Source organism: Bombyx mandarina, chromosome 11, assembly GCF_030267445.1.
Source record: "Bombyx mandarina strain Sakado chromosome 11, ASM3026744v2".
Taxonomy (NCBI): Eukaryota; Metazoa; Arthropoda; class Insecta; order Lepidoptera; family Bombycidae; genus Bombyx; species Bombyx mandarina.
Window position 1 is genome coordinate 11,749,811 of NC_143218.1, and position 19,943 is coordinate 11,769,753.

The window sequence follows — 19,943 nt, forward strand, 5'->3', positions numbered from 1 at the left end:
TAGGTTTTAAGAACCGTAAGCGGCTAGGGAGGATTCGATAAAACTCAAATATATTAATAATCGAGAAACATTTGTACATACATAAATGATAATGTTTAATACTAATAGGTTGGGGAAAAAGTCTTCACATTATAGTCTATTCGCATATATATGAACTTGTAAAAAAAACTCTTTGGCTATACTATTTGTATCAGGCTGGTTTTGGTATCATTAAAAGTTTAAATTTTAAAGAAGATAATTCCAAATTCAAATTAGGAAAATTATTTTTATTTATTTTTTTCGTACTGTCAAGATGAGTGAATCTAATAAAGAAACTCGATACATTTTAAAATTTTTCTACAAAAAAAGTAAAAATGCAACGCCAGCCCGGAAAAAAATTTGCGATGTTTATGGACCTAGTGCAGTGTCTGTGAGAGTAGCACAAATTTGGTGGGTTTTCAATCCGGGAATTTTGATGTCAAAGATGCACGTCGCTCTGGTCGCCCTATTACGGATAAATTGGATGCCATTTTTGAAAAAGTGGAGCTAGATCGGCATATCAGTAGTTATTATTATGTTCAACTATAAATATTCATAGGACGTTTGACACCAAGTTTTAGAATATACATTTGTAGATTAAAATAGCAGCAATTACCTATTAATTGATTTGTTATTTTTTGAAATAATTCCCTTCATGCTATAAATATTTTTGCAAACTGATAACTAACGCCTGACTTACGAAACCACTGAGAAAAATAGTGCTCTCGACTCTTTAGGGTTCTTGCAATCGTTTTTTTTTTATCCTACCTATGTTGATAACCTTGAGAGGCTATTTCACCTTTTCCTTGACGTGTAGGTGAGCTCGCAGGGCCCAAGCCGGAGTGTTGCTAACACTGACTCTAGCAAGAGCAGTGCTTCGCAGAATCTACCACCGGATCGGAAGCGCGACCCACTGAGAAGATCCGCCGAGAAACTCAGTGGGCTGTGTCTATGGATTAATTTACTCGTCGAGCCCTTCGTCGCAAGCGACAGGTTCGGCTAGGACGATGATCGATGCTTGAGGTACCTAAAAGCACCGTTAATGGATTGGGAGGATCCGTAATGACGTGTTTAGGGCTCAATCATTACCATTGCTTCTTCGATGTACGTACATTTTTAATATAAAGCATAGATAATAAATACACTTATGATATGCATCTCTTAGTACCTACATAGTCTGTGCATGCAAAGAGCATAGATAAAATACACTTAATATTTGAGGCTCACGCCCGTATCTTTAGACGTTTCGTAAAATAGTCCTCCACTCTTAACTCATCCGATGATGCTCGAGAATTCCCTCCAAACTTACTCGAATTTGGTATTTTTAGTCGACTATTACAATATTCCTCGAGTGGGGTAATAATGATGAAAATTTGATCAAGCTAGCATCAAACCCATAGAGTTCTGTAGTCTATGGTCATTGTTTAATGTCAAAGTCAAGCTGCCGCTGCTGTTTGACACTAGATGAACTTGTTTGATGTTTTGGTTGCTGAGTTATTCGTAAATATGTGTGCGTGCGGTAAATCTGAAAGTGTATTATTTATTTTCTAACCTATTATTATTTTAGATTTCGGATCCGGCTTTGCATTTTTATTCGCCGCTTTTGTGTGATTTTGGTTGCATCGTGTTGTTGAAGTGCTTTTCCACAACCACCAGTTTATTATTATATAAATAAAACTTATAATCGCATTGACTTTATTTATCAGGTAGTAAGCAAAATATGACTCTTATGTAGGTAAATAAAATAAAGAGTTTCAAATGTCTAACCTCGAGCTATTTACTTTATTAATAAATATTATCAAAATTAAAGTATCAAAATATGCCGGAATCATGCACAGATCCAGGCTATTGCACAACAATATCATATATTTCCATTTGCGGTCCACATACTAATTGGACATTGATAGAAAACCAGCCTTGAGGAACGTTTAAGGTACGTCGCGACGTACCTTGACTTGACAGTTCGCTTACTTCACTCCGGTTAGGAAATTTTTCCAAGGACGTTTGAGTGGAGTTTATTTTTACGACTAATCATACCAAAACGCGCGTTGGAGGTTGAGTCGAGTCGAGTTAAGCTCGTGTAAACGACTAAAGATACGGGTGAAAGAGAATCAAATTGGGGACAGATAAAAAATTATAAACAGATGACTTGTTGTTTGTAATGTAAAGTTACATTTGTATTTTAGTTTTAGGTTATGTAGGAAGTTGTAGATATTTTGGAAGATCGTAAAATAATTATTTCATTTCAATTAGTAAAACGATAAAACCAACAAAAATAAATAATGTCGAAAGATATCATCATTTTAACACCCAATGGAAGAAGACACAAAGTGCATTGTACACCAGACACTAGCATGTTACAGGTATTAGATTTGGAATGCTATAAAGTAAAAGTATTTTCAGAAAACTTATAAAATTTAGTTTTTTAAACTACCCCTAAATATGCTTATTATAACTTTCCATTTCAGTTGTCTTGTTGGTGGTAAACTATGAATATTTGTTTGATGCTTGTTTCTAAAAAAAAACACTCAAACACTGAATTCAAATGTACTATTTCGATTAATTCATTATAAAATGCAAAAATGTATTCAATTCGTGCACAAATGTTCTTCATGACTGCTGTGTAATGTAGTGATTATAATATTTATTCTAATACTGATGTTTCAGCCTTGACGAACCATTTTTAACATTACAATAATAATTTAAAATAATTTGATATAAAAAAAATTTACAAGATTACCAATTAATAAAAATTAAATTGCAAATTAGTGTAAATGTATCAATCATAATAGTGGCAAGATTTCATTAGTCAAATTAATATAATTTTAGATCTTAGAGGATGCATGTCAAAAACAAGGATTCCAACCTTCAGACTACAACTTGAAGTTTCATAATCAGATAATGGATTTAACAACAACCATAAGATTTTCTAACGTGCCAAATAGAGCTACACTTGAAATGGTTGAGTGTGAAACAAGACGAGAGGAATCAATTGTCACAATTGGTTTAATGTTAGAAGATGGTAAGTATAATAACATGAATCTGTTTTCTGAAGAAAAAAAAGGAAACACTACTATTTTTGATGGACATGATATTTTTGTTATAATTGAACTACTAATGTCATTTAGACGCTACCAGACTCATTACAACAATAATAAATCTAGTATGTCCTTCAACTTTCACAAATCATAGGCACAATGAAAACTACATTTATGTGCAATTAAAATGTAAAAGTAGTGTTAATCAAGCATTATTTATTAGAAAAAATATTACTTTTATATTTTAGGTAGGGGAAGATCACAATTTTTATAGTTCCAGCCTCTTTATGAAGTAACATAAAACACAAACCCTTTATATATTAACTTGATCACCAGCACCAGTGTTTTTACAATTGTTTTTTTATTTATTTTAGGTGAAAGAAGAACAGCTGATTTTAATCCAAACATAGCATTATATGATATGATAATGAAATTAGCACCTAATGAGTTTGGCTCCTTGCTAAATCCATGTATTTTATATATGCGCCAGGAAGTTGTCGGTGTTGATGCTCTCAAATTAAAATCATTAAGACATCTTGGTTTAATAAAAGGCAAGGCCATTCTGAGACTGCTAAATAAGTTAGAAGATGCTAGGTAAGAAAGTTCTGAAATTACAGTTAAGTAATTTTATTTAAGTTAATTATTGACTACATATTAGCAGTAAAAACAGTTTAGTAGTATAACTAGATACATACACGGGTATACTACACACTGCAAACTGTTCACAGTTCTTGCATCATGTCACATTTAGTGATAACAACTTAGCGCACTGAGTTTCTCACTGGATATTCTCAGTGGATCGCGTATCCGAATCGCTGGTAGATTCTGCGCTAGCAGCACTATTCTTGCTAGAGCTACTGTTAGCAAACTAGGCGACGCAGGTGCACACAGCTATTTTGGCCGTACGTGCGCCTCGTCGCTCGCAGGGAACCGACGCTGAAGTACTACGTCTGCAGTAGCTGTGACGAGAAAATCATAGACCACACGCCCGCATACTGCCCGCTTTCGCGGAGCAGCGCTGCATCCTACTTGCGAAAATATGACCGAACTGGTCGCTGCCGACCGTCGTGGCGACGATGCTCGAAAGCGACGAGCCCTCGCTGGCGAAGCTCGACTTCTGCGAATCCACAATCTACCAAAAGGAGGCCGCCGAACGGGAGAGGGAGAGCTCTTCTTCCCTCTCGGCGCCGTGCCGTCGTCGCCGAACCGGGAATCGGAGGAGGGCGTTCGTCTGACTCCAGCCCCTGTGAGAAGGCAGGTGATGATCACGGGACGACCTGAAGGGGTCGGAGCAGTGCTGCACGCTACAATCAAGCGCCCTGGCACCAAGAGGAAGGGAGGCAGTCCGCATTGCCATCGTCACTGACGCCGCCAAGCATGCTGTGGAAAAGCAACCTGGTCAGTGGTGTTATCGGGTTCCGACCCGACAGGCTGGTTCTGCTGACCCAGCGGGGTATCCCGGAACACCAGCGGCATTGCCCGGACGGTCTGACTGGCCGCCATACCGCGAAGACCGGCGTCGTTGGTCGTCGACGATCACCTCGATGGCCCGGCATCACCGTAAGCTTGACTAAAGTGTTGATTGCGGGAACCGCCCTACTCCGACCGGGTTCTAACCCCGGGCGGCGATCGAACGTCGGGTGTAAGAGTGCAAGATTGAGTCGTTTGGTGCGGTCGGGCCCAAAAAATATCCTTGGGTCCGCGGTCTGTTCCCAACACCTGCAGACCGTCAAGTCACACAAACCCCGCATGCTCCCTCGTAGGAGGTTCGGACCCCCGCACAAAAAAAAGTGTTAACAAATTCATTCCGGTTGAGCCCATGAGCTTCATCTACCCGTCTGGGCGTCTGGGCTGGAATAGGCTACCAGCGAATAGGTAGGGAAAAAAGATAAGTCCGATGTTATCATGTTATAAGTTCATACAAATAGATTGTAGGTGAACCCTTTTGTTTTGTTCCAGGCAAGCAAATGTGTCTGCCGTATATCGTTGCCCAATATCTGAAAATAAAAATTCGGAAAATCAAAATAAAGGAAGTGACATACAATTAGAGAAGAACACACTTGATGAATCCATTTCATTGCCAGGACCCTCTGTTCCTATTAATTTCTTGTCAGAACCAACTGCAAAGACTCTTAACATTGTCAAAGAACAACAGCAGCATATAGCTGAAGTCAGCAAAACAGAAATAAACAATCTCGATAAAAATGTTGTAAATGATGAAATTCAACAAGACACTCAGAATATGTCAGAAATTGACTCCAATAGGAGAAATACTTCTTCATCTCTATCACAACAATTTCTAGAAAGGAGACTTAAAATTGAAGAAGAAGTAAATTTTGTAAGTTACTTAAAATATTGCTGTTTTATAGAAACCTAAACTAGATCTATATTTTTTACCAAGCCTCTTTTCCTTAGTTGGGTACACAAAAAGCTATTGTATTCACACAACCAGAAATCATAGAAAATGATTTAGAAGATCTTCCTGACGATTTCTATGAATTGACCATTGAGGAAGTACGTAAATTGTACAAAGATTTACAGCAACAGCGATTAAAGTTAGAAAACACCCCATTAATGACGTCCACAAAACGAGACGAGGTTGAGAAAGAGGTAATTTTTAATTTAAATTTGTAATGTGGCATGATTTACCTACACCTTATTTTTTAACTAACAGTTAAAATAGTTGTGTCGCGTCAATTTCTGAACACAAATAATGTATTAAGGGTATTCAATAAAAAGTGATAGAGTATGACGCAATTATCTTTAATTAAATATTATTTTATTCTTCAACGTCACGTTGCAGGTTTATACGCTTAGTATATTATTTTTTTCGAAAGCTAAAATTCTCTTTTTTTTTATAAAAGTCTTCCTGGTCCCTTAAAAAATCGTGTACCGCGGCGACTAGTGCGTCGTCATCTTCAAATTTATGGCCTTTAGATGCTGCTTAAATCGAGGAAATGGATAGAAATCACAGCTAGAACCGGTGAATTTGGTAGGTTTTTCATTAATTCGAAGCCAACTCATTGAATGGTAGCTATCGCAACTCTAGACTTGTGCCCTCGGCATTATATTGGTAAAACAAAACAACTTTAGGGAGTTTGCCACGCCGTACCTTCTTCACTTAACTTAACGTAAAATAACATGTCCTGCGTACAATGCCTCATAACAGTGGCTCCATGATTAAGGTATTCGATCATTACCAGCCCTTGGCTATCCCAGAAAAAACAACCCATAATCATCCAAATCGGATGGAATCGCCTTAAATTTCTGGAGATCCATATTATCCGGAACCGCTGCGTTCATCGACAGTGCATTTCCAAAGATCTTTTTTGCCACGTACCATCCGGCTTTGGTTTTTTTTTTTTTTTTTTTTTCCTACCTAAGCTGAGAGCCTTGAGAGGCTATGTCAGCGTAACCCTAACTTTTGTAGGTGAGCTCACGGGGCTCAAACCTGATGACGTTGCTAACACGAACCCTAGCAAGAGCCGTGCTTCGCAGAATCTACCACCGGATCGGAAACGCGACCCACTGAGAAGATCCGGCGAGAAACTCAGTGGGCTGTGTCTGGGAGTTAATTTACTCGTCGAGCCCTTCGTCGCAAGCGACGGGTTCGACGAGAACGGTGACCGGTGCTTGAAGTACCTAGAAGCACCGTTAGTGGATCGGGAGGATCCGAGATGACGTGTTTTGGGCGACGTCGACTGCTTTCCATTCTGTCCGCAGGATCGGGAATGTAGTTACCGGCGGCCACGATGAGAGCGTTCTCGTGTCGTGCCGCTTTATCGAAGTGGCGCATTGACGCCGACTGCATATACTTACTGGTGGACTCTAAGTCCAGGTCGTCATGGAGGTCGACGTTCCTGACGAACCACGGGGCTCCGACGGCTATCCTGCAAAAACGGGATTGAATGACTTGGAATGATTTCAAGTGTATGCGGGCCGCGTGAGCGAACACTACACTTGCATAGGTCATGACGGGGCGTAGAGGCTTTGGAATGAACTCCTCTCCACGGTGTTTTCCGAGCGCTATGACATGTCCCTCTTCAAATGAGGCTTGCGGAGAGTACTTAATGGTAGGCAGCGGCTTTAATCTGCCCCTGGATTTGCTGACGTCCATGAGCGACGGTGACCACTTACCATCAGGTGGGCCTCGGGCGGTATGCTCATCTGCCTACAAAGGCAATAAAAAAAAAGATAACGTCTCCTCCAAGTCATGGATTGTTTTTTTCGTTTCCCAGTCATAATCGTGAAGCCATGGTTCGTTCATGGTTCTGAATCAAGTAAAAAATCGGTCAAGGTTTTCTTATAACAAACGCAAACAGCTTTGTGAAATTCTCAGTTCTCGTTTGTTTCTGCGCGTCAGGCACCCAACGCGCTGACACTTTTTTCATACCCAAATGGGTGTGTGTAATATTATGGAAACTTCCTATAAAAATCTTAATTTCTTCTGCTATAAAACAAACAATAATACTACGATCCGCCAAGACAATTTTTTCAACTTTCTAATCATTTGTTCAGTCACTACCGATGTAGAGCGTCCCGTGCGGTGGTCGTCGTAAATGAAAGTATTCATCGCTTGAACTCTGCACACCAACGCGCAACTGTAGAATATGGAGGAGCATGAACTTGCTCTCAAGTCTCAGCTCCTTAGTAATTTTTTTCAAACAGAGGCGTTACCGCGCGAACTTCAATTTTATCCATTTTTAAAGACACGTTCCGACACGACGTAATCAAATGACTTGTATTTTTAACCATTTTACTGCCACGTGAGTCACCGATGCCCTACGCGGCGCACTGAAGTTAATTGTGTCAATTTCTGTTACTAAGCGCCTGGATTGTTCTTTCCAAAGAAAATGTATCGCATTATCACTATTTATTGAAAACAACCCTCGTATGTAGGTACGTCGAATTCCAACACTTAAATAAATATGCCCATTACGACTTGATTAAACGACGTGGTATTTCCTTCGCTATTGTACACATAAAACCACCTTTATGGTAAATTTTAATTTGAATCTTCTTGTGTATACAATATCTATTATTGGACAATTATGTTATTACTAGCTTTTGCCCGCGACTTCGTCCGCGTGGAATAGTTACTTTGGCATAACACTAAATTTTACGTAGAAATTTAAAATATTTTTGATTAATAGAATGTTAAGGAGCTATTTAAGGTACCGAAATCGCGCTTTTTAACCGAATTCAAAAGAAGAAGTTATCAGTTCGACCATCATTTTTTCAATTATGTAGATATATTCAGCGATTTCTCGAAAATGCTTGAACCGATTCTGATAATTCTTTTTTCTTTTTTTTTGTTCGAAAGAGTAGACTTTCCGAATGGTCCTGTAATCATCAAGATCTGATGATGAGGTCCAGGAGAAATCCAGAAAAACCTATATTTTCAAAGTGATAGACTTGAAGTGATTTAGGTTTTTCAATGTTGTAATGAATAACGTATTTATTTGGATAAGGATTAATATATTCTTTATAAAAACACTTTCACAAAAAATGCTTTATTTTAGAACAAATTTGTTTAACACAAAAAACGTTATAGTGAGCCAACCTTAACTTATACACATATGCTGTCGCGAACTTTTTTTAGATCTTTTAAAGGAGAAAAATTCTGTCATACATTAATTCAGCGAAACTTTAACCGTTTCCGTAGTTCACGCAGCGGAAGCTCTCAAAAGGAAAAAAAAACGATTTTGAAACATTATTTATTGGTGCTACGCTTGTATTGTTCGTTGTTATATAGCCTTCCTCAATAAATGAGCTATCTAACACTGAAAGATTTTTTCAAATCGGACCAGTAGCTCCTGAGATTAGCGCGTTCAAACAAACAAACAAACAAACAAACTCTTCAGCTTTATAATATTAACAAGCGGCCTGCTCCGGCTCCGCTCGGGTCCTTAACAAAACTTTCAACGATATTTGACGTTGTTTTATTTTTTTTAAATAAAAGAGCACTTATTGCGGCATAACTATAATAGTAAGACATATGCTGTCGCGACACTTTTTGTAAATAATAATGTGTTCTACAAAGTCGTAGTACATTATTTTATTCTATCATCAATAGTTTTCGCAGGGCACGCGATGTAAAGAATATTTTACGTAATTTTTTTACACCTTGGGTTACATTATTGGAGTTTTAGTAAGGAACCCTAATTTTTTTCAAAAAAAATTATATCCTATATCACTCGAGAATAGTGTAGCTTCCAAACAGTGAAAGAATTTTTCAAATCGGCTCAGTAGTTTCAGAGCCTATTCAATACAAACAAACAAACAAATCTTTCCTCTTTATAATATTATATTAGTATAGATTAATATTTAAATGATAGTATAGATTATGAGTTTATAATTTTCAGACTTCGGAAACAGTCAAATTAAACAAATATAAGAATGCCGTTGTTAGAATTCAATTTCCCGATCATATGATTCTACAAGGTATTTTCGCTCCTACTGACACAATCGAGGATGTCACAAATTTTCTGAAGGAACATTTAGCGCATCCTGAAAAGCCATTTCATATCTGTGAGTCAAACGAATTTATTATTTTTTCAATTACAGCTTTTTTACTAAAAACGGTGGGTTGTTACCGTGATCTATAGACGGCACTGTCACGCGATCCATCGTGAGTCATGACGTTTAAGTCGCAATACTTAGGTTTCAAACTAGAACAGCTAAGTACGTCTCGGCAAAAATAGGAACATGATACGGCTCATAATACGCCCTACCATTAGTAATTATGCAAATTCATTAATTATAGAGATCATTTGAACACGTGACACATGTTTATGTAGAAAAATTTTACCTACCCTCTCTAACTGTTAAATAATTGGTTTCATTCTGAAAAAAATAATGTGAATATTATCTTTTCAGTTACAACACCTCTGAAAGAAACATTAGAACCGAAGATGACTTTACTTGAAGCCAGGTTTGTGCCATGTGTGCATATGCATTTCAAATGGTTGGAAGAGAATCCAGATTCCTTATACTTGAAAAAAGAAATATATTCCAACACTACTACTAGTGATGCTGCTAGTATTTTAGCTTCAAAATATCGGTAAGATTTATTTTACTAAGGAATGTAATGCAATGTAAAAAAATGTAAGGAATATTCGACAAATCCCATCTTACTTTAAAGTGTCAAATTAGAAGTTAAGCACATTGTTTAATACTTGACTAATTACAGGGCTCCGAGTAGGAGAAAGTTGGAAGAAATACACAACTCGCACACGAACTCCCCAACTACATCTAAAAGCAGTAAAGTTCCGAAGTGGTTCAAGAATTAAATAACTGTATCAGGTAGAAGCATCTCGCTGCTTTTAGATAGTGGAAATACTTTAGTACTGATTAAATGGCTTTAAAATAAATAATTTGAAAATAAAATTCAACTGTTGCAAAATATTTTTATTCAAGATTAAATGATTATTAGGTATTTACATTGAAGTTCACTAAATTATTTCATCATAATATTAATTATAATTAATAATAATTATTATTATTTACATCGTAATAAAATTAACAGTGAGTTTCACTCAAACTGAATGAATGACGGCAGATTTCCTAGCTTACATCGGATCGGTTTTATTACGCCACAATCTGCTTTGGTATCTTCGAAGTTTGGTTTAATGTCCCGATAGTATCTGCAATCCATATTTCTTTCATTTTGACTTTCTTCAACACTTTCATTCTTATTTGGTTTTTCCGTATGTTGATTTTTTACTTTTAACAATGTTATTTGTTTTGTCCTCATCAATCGTTTTTTTGTTTGATTGGTAATATTTACATGTCTATATTCACATTTTGTTCCTCTTTCGCAATATCCCTTAAGAAAATCTGAGCATAGTTTAGAGTTTTTATTTAATTTTACATGTAAATAGGGACAATTTTCTTTAGTGCACATTCCCTTAAGATAAAAATAACATGTAGGCATCTTCTCACTTGTTATATCGTGAGATAATAGACAAGTATCCTCATGACAAATACCTTTTAAAAATTTGCGACAAATGGCCACATGTTTTTTATCATGCAAAAATTTACAATTTCCTTTTATTTGTCGTATGCATTTCCCAAATTTTTTGAACAAAGGGCACGGTATATTGTTTTTTCTTAATTTACTAGATTCAATAAAGATTTTTCTTCTGTTACACAATTTTTTCGAAACACTACCAATGTTTTTGTTAATTTCGTTGTATTTAGTTTTGGATAAGTTCAAATTGCCAGATCCAATTTTATTTAAATGGATATTGCATAATTTTGGTAGACTTGAAACTACATAAGAATTTTGAATATCCACAGTGCGTCTTCTTATATCAGTAAAAGGGACAGATTTATACTTATTCAATTTAAATGTATTTGTTTTTGAATTTAAATTCTCCTTTATATTTTTATTCTTGTTGCGTATTAAACTGTAACGAGAGGTAACTACTCTATTATCTGTTACTGTTACTGGAATATCTGCTGGTTTTTTTAACGAAATATTTTCATCAATATTACACTCGTATATTTTTTTTACGTCGCTATTTTCAATAGATATCGGATTACATTCAAGTCTAGGAGCAGATCTCATGAAGTTTGGATTAACAAAGATTTTTTTTTTGGTTTCATTTTCTCTTAGATTAGAAAATTGACGATTTACATACATGAAGTTTTTGTTCAAGAGCATGTTTTTATTGACTATGGAAGTGGCCGTAAAATTAGGGTTAATGTACACTTTTTTGATACTATTATCTTTGGAAGCACTCATTTTTTATCAAATATATTATTTTTATCGATCTGATGGTAAATGGTACTGAAATGTCTTATTTCCGCTTTTACAGTAAACTTTATCAATAAAAATATTTTTTGCTAATTCCTGAAAATCTGGTGTCAAGATTTGATTGAATTTGTCAAGAGCACCATTAGTCTCTGTCTCTTTATCCCCATTAGTCCAAAGTATGCTCATGTGGAAAGAAGGTTCCTATAAAAACAGTATAAACATTATATACACATTTAAACATAAATAATTAATAACATTAAAATTTATTGTAACATTAACATAATGTGAATATTGATACACCTAAAAAGCTAAAAAAAGAATAGTTTAGAATAGTTTTTAGGTGTTTTTAGTATTCAGTTAGTTAATTCCATCCACATAGTGACTGATATTTATATGAAGACCCATTTAATGCTAGGCAAAGAGCATGTAACATTATCATCATCATCATCTTCAGCACTTTGAAACCCACCGCTAGGCATCGGCATCTCCTTTTTATACCATAATAAAGACTTGTTGAAAGTGAGTTCACTAATAAAAATTGCACAGGTCATAAATAATTCTCATTCCTAAGGTTTCCTCTATGTATGGTATTGCCATCCATGGTAAAGTTATCTCAAAAGCATATTTATGTATAACAATATAAAAATACACTAAATAGAAATAGTAAGCTTCTACCCAGGCCTATCTGGACATCATAAAGGCTCCAGTAATCATTGCAGAACTAGGTAAGCAGTGTATTCATAAATAATTAAAAAATAAAAAGTATACCTACATCATAAAATTTTGGTAGTTTAAATTCACTCAATATTTCATCAACCTTCTTAGTTATAGCAAAAAAGTGCTTATGACTAAAACGATTTGTTTTCAACACAACAAATGTCCTAGATTTATCTTCATTACACAATACTTGCAGCTCATCAAATTCAAGTTCAAAACTATAAAAAAAAAAATGGATTTTGAATGTTTTAGTAAACTTTAAAGGATAACATGTACGTATTTACTGTCCAAATGTATAGTTATTATTATATTTCAACTTATTAATTTGTAGGCTCCAGTGACAAAAAGTCTATGCAAATAATAAAAAGTTATATATGAGCAAGTTGAAAAGTATTTTCACAGTTGATTATTTAATTTTAATTTGGAAATTTTCAAAACAACAAATCACATTGTTAAGAGCTTTGTTGTTAAGCTTAACTACCTAGTTGTTCATTTGCGAGTATAAACTAATCAACTCACCATTTTATATTTGTTAAGGTTTTTTTTAAGGAACTGTGAAATGGTGCTATCCAATGATAATTAAGGACAACTGTTTTTGATAAAGTAATGTGGAGATTTTCACATTTATGCCATGTATGAGATGATTCTGTTAAGGCATCTAATACTTTTCTACTCAATTTATTAACGAAGTCATCATTAGGATCTGAAATAGAATAGAAAAATTCAATCATGTCTCAAAACAAAACAGTTTTAATTCCACAATAAACATCCATTCGTTATTTACTTTATTACAGAGGTGTAACCAGTAAAATAATATTTGGTGGTGTTTACATTTAAGGCAGTCGCCAATCACAAAAACCTATTTTGTAGCAGTAATGTTTATCTAATGAAAAAAATAAACATTCTGGATTTATACATAAAAAATATAACTCCATAAAAAATGCTTTGCTTGTCTTCTTAAGATAGGGAGATTCATTAGAAAGTTGAAACTTATTTAAAGATATTCTTTATAACTAAGCACTGAATTCAGCAACTCTTTTTTGACAATTGTTAAATATTTTGAATTTAAACACATCTAACTGACTAACATACAAATTTCCATACTGAAAGTAAACACTCTCCATTTGGTTTCACAGAAATTTAGATGATTGATTCGTGACTTAAAGTCAACAGAGACATGAGTTCAACATCTTAATTAGGTAGAAATAATGGCTAACCTATTAAGCTGGATTCCTGACTGCTTTGCAGCAGAAATAGGCATTTGTTGTAGACTTGCATATGATCAAACCTTGTCCTGCCATCTTATGCAACTTATTAGGCTTAGAACAAAACACAAATATTCATTATTGATTTCCACAGTGAAGGAATAACATCGTGTAATAAAAATCAAACCTGCAAAATCATAATTTGCATAATTACTGGTGGTAGGATGTCTTGTGAGTCCGCTCGGGTAGGTACCACCAACCTGCCTATTTCTGCCGTGAAGCAGTAATACGTTTCGGTTTGAAGGGTTGGACAGCCGTTGTAACCATACTGAGACCTTAGAACTTATATCTCAAAGTGGGTGGCGCATTTGCGTTGTAGATGTCTATGGATTCCAGTAACCACTTAACACCAGGTGGGCTGTGAGCTCGTCCACCCAACTAAGCAATAAAAGAAATCTTTTCCTATAAAATCTTTACATACATTGCACATAGACGAAAGTAGCCCAGTTTCCTCTTACATGTGGAAAAGAACGTTTTCGGCCTTTATGTTTTTGATGATCGTCTATGTGTGTTTCTTCAGTTAAAACTATTCGCACACGACTGAGATCTGGAACTGGTAATTTCACTCTGAAACAAATAAAGTTTATTATCAGGAATATGTTGATAAAAAATGATCAAAAATCAAATATTATTGCAGGTAGTATGACCTTTTGTACAGATGTTGTTCAGTTTCACTGTCACTATTCGTTGAATCAGATCCGTAATCGTTGATATACGACAGACAAGACATGAGTTTAATTGACAAGCAGCAGTGAAGGTCAAATAGTATTTAAACACAAGCGACGAAAGGCGACAGAAATCATAATCCTAAATATCAAGTCATAGATTATACACTTAATATATTAGAGCTAGGGACAAAACTAAAAGTATGCGATAAAAACATGGAAGTCACACTCAAAAATTAACTGTATAATCTACGCATGGATTTTTTAATGGACTTTATGACCTGGTAAGTAACACTTTTAGGTCATGTCATGTTTAATTTATATTCTTATTTTTATGAAAAACTAGCGACCTGCCCTCGCTTCGCTTCGGAAACTGTAATTTATTATTGTTTTCTCCACTATTTAATGGATGTTATTATACATATAAGCCTTCCTCTTCAATCACTCTATTTATTTAAAAAAACCTCATCAAAATCCGTTACGTATAAATAGTTTTAAAGATTTAAGCATACATGGGGATATAGGGATAGAGAAAGCGTTTTTGTTATAAACTATGTAGTGATGATAATATCGAGTGAAATGAAATAAATGAATTTACTGATGGTAGGACGTCTTGGGAGTCCGCGCGGGTAGGTACCACCGCCTTACATATTTCTGCCGTGAAGCAGTAATGCGTTTCGGTCTGAAGGGTAGGGCAGCCGTTGTAACTGTACTGAGATCTTAGAACTTATATGTCGAGGTGGGTGGCGCATTTATGTTGTAGATATCTATGGGCTCCAAAAACCACCTACCACCAGGTGGGCTGTGAGCTCGTCCACCCATCTAAGCAATAAAAAAAAAAGATGATTAATTTGAGACATTAATCAACTGGGATGAAATAAAATGAGATGAGATGAGATGATGTGGGATGAACTATAATCTCAGTAAAATGGTGGTCATTTACCGAGTTTTTTTTAGTATGCTAGTGGACTTTTTGGCGGGAACGCGAGGAGTGAAGTTGTATGATTTGTTTTATTTTGTCTATTTAGTATTTAAATGTGTAATAATGGTGGTTTATTAACTGTTTAGTATCTGTGAAAGTGCACAAATGTGGGAAAATGACATAAAGCCGCTGAACGTAACTTCTCGGGATCCTCCAAAAAGTCCACTGAAAAAGCCTTAGTAAATGACCACCATTTTACTGAGATTATATTTCATACCATATCACCTCATCTCATTTCATTTAATTTCACTCCATATTATCATTTTTTCATAAAATAAGACTATAAATTAAAATTAGACATGACCTAAAGGTTATAGTTACCAGGTCATAAAATCCCTTAAAAAAAATAGCACGCTAGGCCGAATAACCAAGAATAACATTGAAATTTATTTTTGCTTGAAGAAATGTCTTTCAATAAAAATGCAGTTTTTTCTGAACCATTACACGAAGATACCGTATATTGCACGTTTTATTCTTTATCATTGCTTGAAAGATCACAATGGGTGCCATTGTGTGACCAAATCAATGAAACAATCTTAACTTTGTCAAAAGATTACATCTGGCATAGAGATGTTTTCAAAGTCTTTCTACCAGTTTATGAGAATAAAAATCTACACAGTGAGTACAAGTAGTAGTACATACAAAATATCAGAAGAAAATTTTATACACCGTTTTAAAAATAAGTTAATCCTATCCTGTTTGTAGAGAATAAAAAAACAAAACCCATTAACCATTGTTTTTGCAGAGAGCGACTGAAACAATAAAATATTATATTAATTGAGAAATTATATAAACCAAAGATACAAAGAGACAAACAAACTGATCATAATTGAAGACACTTGTTTTATACACATTAACTTGAAAAAGCCTTTGTTGAAATTTAATGCTTGTTTTTTATAATTTTAGAAAGGTTATTAATCAATTAAATGTTATTTTATTTCATCTTTTTTTTTCAGACTATCCTATGCATTTAATTAGTGTAACATGTTTTGGTGATAATATTGAAGATGAATGGTTCATAGTTTACCTTGTAAAAAATATAACAAAGTTATACACTAACATAGTTGTACAAATTAAAGACAGTGATGGTGAATTTTTATTAATAGAAGCTGCAAATTATTTGCCTTCATGGGCAAATTCAAATACTACAGAAAATAGAGTAAGTGTTGTGTGATATGAGGGTAGGACAGCTATTATACAATAAGAGATTTTTGGCAGTCTCAAGGCATTAGCTATCACTTAGAATTCTTTCTGATCTCCATTCCAATTTATACCAGTATATCCAGTTTATACATAATAGATTGAGTTTTGCCTGTTTAGAGTAATCTACATTAATTGACATTCATCAACTTATGGAATAGATATGAAATCATTGGCTTTAATTTAAAATATAAATAATATAAAAATGCATTTGTCAAGATGATTTTCATACTGAGTTTTCATTCAATTTCAGATAAAGTAAGTTTTTAAATCATACAACATACATTCATAAAATCACTAATGCTTGAGAATAAAATATTTGTACTTAATATACACATCATTTTTTCAGGTGTTCATTTACAACAACAATTTACATATAATACCTCCACATGTGGCAAGTATAGATGAGAAGTTAGAAATATCAGAAGCATTAAAATACTTGGAAATCAATAAAGACACTAAGTCAACACATGAAATTGAAAATGCTATATCGTTAAGAATTGAGAAGTTTTCTAAACATTTAAGTGATTATTTCCATACATCAGTTGTTAGAATTCCAATAGATGTCGCTACTTTACTGAAACTTGAACCTCAATACATTGCTAACTTTATTAATGCCTATTGTAATCATGAAGAATCTAAGTCCTGTCCTGTGATTAATTATGAAAATTTAGTGGATGTTCCAGTGAAGTTTACTAAGTTATTGTATGCAATATTGATGCAGTCAAAACCTATTAAACATTTTAGTAAAAAAAAATCCACAAATGATAAAAGCACTTTACTTGGTTTGAAAATTTCCTATGGTTATCAAATTATAACCAACTCATCAAATGAGGTTTTTTTAACCAATGCATATAATAAATTTATTGCTACTTTAAGGAACAATGGTTATTTTAAAGGTAATTTAGAGGGTTCTAGGGATTATCAACAGCTTTTAGAAAAAGCTAAGGATTATTTCTTAAATACTGAATGCTCAGTAAGTTCTAATGCATCTTACAATATTGCAAAAACACTAAGTTCAGAAAATTTCACTCAAGAAATGGAAAATATAAAAAATAATAGTACAAATTTGGATTTCCCAGATGATAGCGATGACTGGATGACCATTCATCCTGATGAGTTAAATAATACATTAAATTCACGCTATGGCCAAAAATCTAAATTTACAGTAAAAAGTGAAATTACTCCAGAGTCAATAACAAAGGACCTTAATAATTTTCTAAATAATACTTCAAACTTTGAGGGGATTGAATCAGAATATACTGATAATAATACTATTGAATTTGAGGCAGATGAATTTCAATCTTGCATTGAGAAGTTTTTGGGATTATTGACTATGAATCAAAATGATGTGCAAGAAGAGTCAGATTTATTAGATGATGAAGATTGTATTTCCGAAAATGGAGATATTACGGAAGAATTAGAAGAAGAAATGAAATCTAAACTGGTTAATGTTGATATAGACTCATTACACAATCAGAAAAATATTTTACAAAATTTCTTGCAAAGTATTAAAGAAGAAAAAGCTGCATCTGGTCCTTCCAGTAATCTACTACAGTCAATAGGCCTTAGAAAAACAGAATTATTAGACTCAGATGATGATGATGATGATAATAAAACATAATAACTTAGTGATTTGTTTTATTGGCCTTCATGGGTTGAATAATTCAAAGCTTGTCAGTGTATAGTGGATATTGGAGTCTATAGACAACCATGTTGTCTTAATGCATTAGCACCCAGCTGGGACGAGTCTTCAAAGGTGATGGTCGATTTATGAGAGTTCAACAGAAGGCCGCACGAGAGGGAGCTTTACCATGTCATGTCCGGAACGAAAAATGAAAGATAGTCAAATAAGTGGGTCCTTAAACACTACCTTCTATCTGCAGCGACTGTCGCGTTGACTGGGAAATAATTTGCGTGCCTCCTCAGCACGAGGAGGCTATCAAGTAGGAAATTCCACCTCGGCCCAAAAAAAGAGAATGTTAGATTTTAAAAACTAAAAATCTTAGTAGGTATCTCTACAGTGCCTACTTAAACATTTTTATAAAGGCTTAACGTGAAAGATATAAAACTAACCAAATTCAAAGATTAAATGGCTTTCGCCGAAGCGCCAAACGTCGGAATGTTAAGAAATCTTAGAAATTTTTTATAGAATAGAATTTTTTTTTTTTATCAAATTACATTATGGTGTTAAGCACCCTATGTGTTAAAGAAAATATAGGATTTCAGTGATCGCCTTGTACAAAGTAGTAGTAGTGGTAGTTGTAAAAGTAGTAGTAGTTGTAAAATTAGTAGTAGTTGTAAAAGTAGTAGTAGTATAGAGCCGTCGGTCATATTCCAGACACTTCAAAAGCGTGGTCTCAGCTGTATTTGACTATCACAGATACAACAAAACTTCGTCTGTCGAAGACCAGAAAAGATCGGGGTGGCAGCGTGCTGTTGGAACTACAAAGGCTGTTAATGCTGTTAAAACCAGAGTTCGTCGAAACCCCATTAGGAAGCAAAAAATCTAATAATGTGGTAAAAAAATAATAATATCATAAATTAATATCATAATAATAATATAAAAAAATAAAAATATTAAAAATCTAATAATATCTAATCTAATAAGATTTTTTGCTCGCAATAGCGAAAAATGAAGATTTCCGCTAGGACTGTCGCGTATTATAAAACAAGACCTGAAGCTCGGTGCTTATCGTCGATATACAGGACATACCCTAAATCAATATTTTTTCTTTTTCTTTTTTCTCAAAGTAGTGGATCGGTCAATACGCCTTCTTTCGCGATACGCAGGTGAAAGGCTCAGAAATATTCTCTTTACCGATGAAAAAATGTTCACGATTGAAGAACACTACAATATGCAAAATGATAAATGTACGCTCACAGTTCTAAAGATGCTGCTCTAGTGGTCGGAAAAGTACAACGTGGGGCGTGACTTCACAAAACCACATTTTCGTGAAAAAGGAGTGAAAACTTCAGCTAAAGTGTATCAAGATACAGTCTTTGGGACGGTGGGATGGATGTAATGTGCTCTGCATCAACCCTGTCCCGCAGTTTCAATAGCCCCGACTGGGCTCCGGCCCGGTCCGAGGTAGGGCGCCGGTTGTGAGCGGCAGGAGTTTTTAGTGAGGTTCAACTCCCACATACCCCACCTGCCGCGCGGGTGGGGATCTGGCGATTTTCTCCTGTGGAAAAAAAAAAAAAAAAAAAGGTACAATCTTGGATCGTGTTGCGAAACCTCCCAGCAATACACTTTTAAAAAGTATACCGCGTACTTTCCAGTGGGACTCTGCACCT

General features: G+C 34.8%; 4 protein-coding genes and 1 long non-coding RNA gene across 5 annotated transcripts; 3 read left to right on the forward strand and 2 right to left on the reverse strand.

The window, feature by feature from the left end:
• The first annotated feature begins 1,461 nt into the window (after positions 1 to 1,461).
• Positions 1,462 to 10,498, forward strand: LOC114243718 (tether containing UBX domain for GLUT4). Its single transcript, XM_028175311.2, has 8 exons — positions 1,462 to 2,381; positions 2,848 to 3,040; positions 3,431 to 3,650; positions 5,016 to 5,394; positions 5,472 to 5,666; positions 9,422 to 9,587; positions 9,936 to 10,119; positions 10,249 to 10,498. The coding sequence occupies exons 1-8, from the start codon at positions 2,301 to 2,303 to the stop codon at positions 10,346 to 10,348; spliced, it is 1,518 nt and encodes a 505-aa protein (XP_028031112.2). The 5' UTR covers positions 1,462 to 2,300; the 3' UTR covers positions 10,349 to 10,498.
• ZC3H3 (zinc finger CCCH domain-containing protein 3) lies at positions 10,452 to 11,805 on the reverse strand. Its single transcript, XM_089731494.1, has one exon. It carries the CDS (start codon positions 11,803 to 11,805, stop codon positions 10,591 to 10,593), a length of 1,215 nt encoding a protein of 404 aa, XP_089587620.1. The 3' UTR covers positions 10,452 to 10,590.
• On the reverse strand, positions 10,754 to 14,696 carry LOC114243720 (U6 snRNA phosphodiesterase 1). Its single transcript, XM_028175314.2, has 5 exons — positions 14,447 to 14,696; positions 14,221 to 14,366; positions 13,054 to 13,237; positions 12,590 to 12,752; positions 10,754 to 12,018 (listed from the first exon to the last, which is right to left on the reverse strand). Exons 1-5 carry the CDS (start codon positions 14,527 to 14,529, stop codon positions 11,827 to 11,829), a joined length of 768 nt encoding a protein of 255 aa, XP_028031115.2. The 5' UTR covers positions 14,530 to 14,696; the 3' UTR covers positions 10,754 to 11,826.
• LOC149502027 (uncharacterized) lies at positions 12,253 to 12,598 on the forward strand. Its single transcript, XR_016323889.1, has 2 exons — positions 12,253 to 12,388; positions 12,426 to 12,598. It is a non-coding gene; the product is annotated as an uncharacterized LOC149502027 (long non-coding RNA).
• A 720-nt stretch (positions 14,697 to 15,416) lies between the features above and the next one.
• ecd (ecdysoneless cell cycle regulator) lies at positions 15,417 to 18,277 on the forward strand. Its single transcript, XM_089731495.1, has 3 exons — positions 15,417 to 16,064; positions 16,403 to 16,605; positions 16,996 to 18,277. The coding sequence occupies exons 1-3, from the start codon at positions 15,851 to 15,853 to the stop codon at positions 18,268 to 18,270; spliced, it is 1,692 nt and encodes a 563-aa protein (XP_089587621.1). The 5' UTR covers positions 15,417 to 15,850; the 3' UTR covers positions 18,271 to 18,277.
• The last annotated feature ends 1,666 nt before the right edge of the window (positions 18,278 to 19,943 follow it).

Excerpts from the sequence above, each read along its gene's own strand:
- ZC3H3 (XM_089731494.1), bottom strand. The coding sequence starts at position 11,805 with ATGAGTGCTTCCAAAGATAATAGTATCAAAAAAGTGTACATTAACCCT.
- ecd (XM_089731495.1), top strand. The coding sequence starts at position 15,851 with ATGTCTTTCAATAAAAATGCAGTTTTTTCTGAACCATTACACGAAGAT. Across the intron at positions 16,065-16,402 it reads TGAGAATAAAAATCTACACA|ACTATCCTATGCATTTAATT; the intron begins GTGAGTACAAGT and ends TTTTTTTTTCAG. Across the intron at positions 16,606-16,995 it reads CAAATACTACAGAAAATAGA|GTGTTCATTTACAACAACAA; the intron begins GTAAGTGTTGTG and ends TCATTTTTTCAG.
- LOC114243720 (XM_028175314.2), bottom strand. The coding sequence starts at position 14,529 with ATGTCTTGTCTGTCGTATATCAACGATTACGGATCTGATTCAACGAAT. Across the intron at positions 13,238-14,220 it reads TACTTTCGTCTATGTGCAAT|ATCCTAATGATGACTTCGTT; the intron begins GTATGTAAAGAT and ends ATTCTATTTCAG. Across the intron at positions 12,753-13,053 it reads ACCTTAACAAATATAAAATG|TTTTGAACTTGAATTTGATG; the intron begins GTGAGTTGATTA and ends TTTTTTTTATAG.
- LOC114243718 (XM_028175311.2), top strand. The coding sequence starts at position 2,301 with ATGTCGAAAGATATCATCATTTTAACACCCAATGGAAGAAGACACAAA. Across the intron at positions 3,651-5,015 it reads AATAAGTTAGAAGATGCTAG|GCAAGCAAATGTGTCTGCCG; the intron begins GTAAGAAAGTTC and ends GTTTTGTTCCAG. Across the intron at positions 5,667-9,421 it reads GAGACGAGGTTGAGAAAGAG|ACTTCGGAAACAGTCAAATT; the intron begins GTAATTTTTAAT and ends TATAATTTTCAG.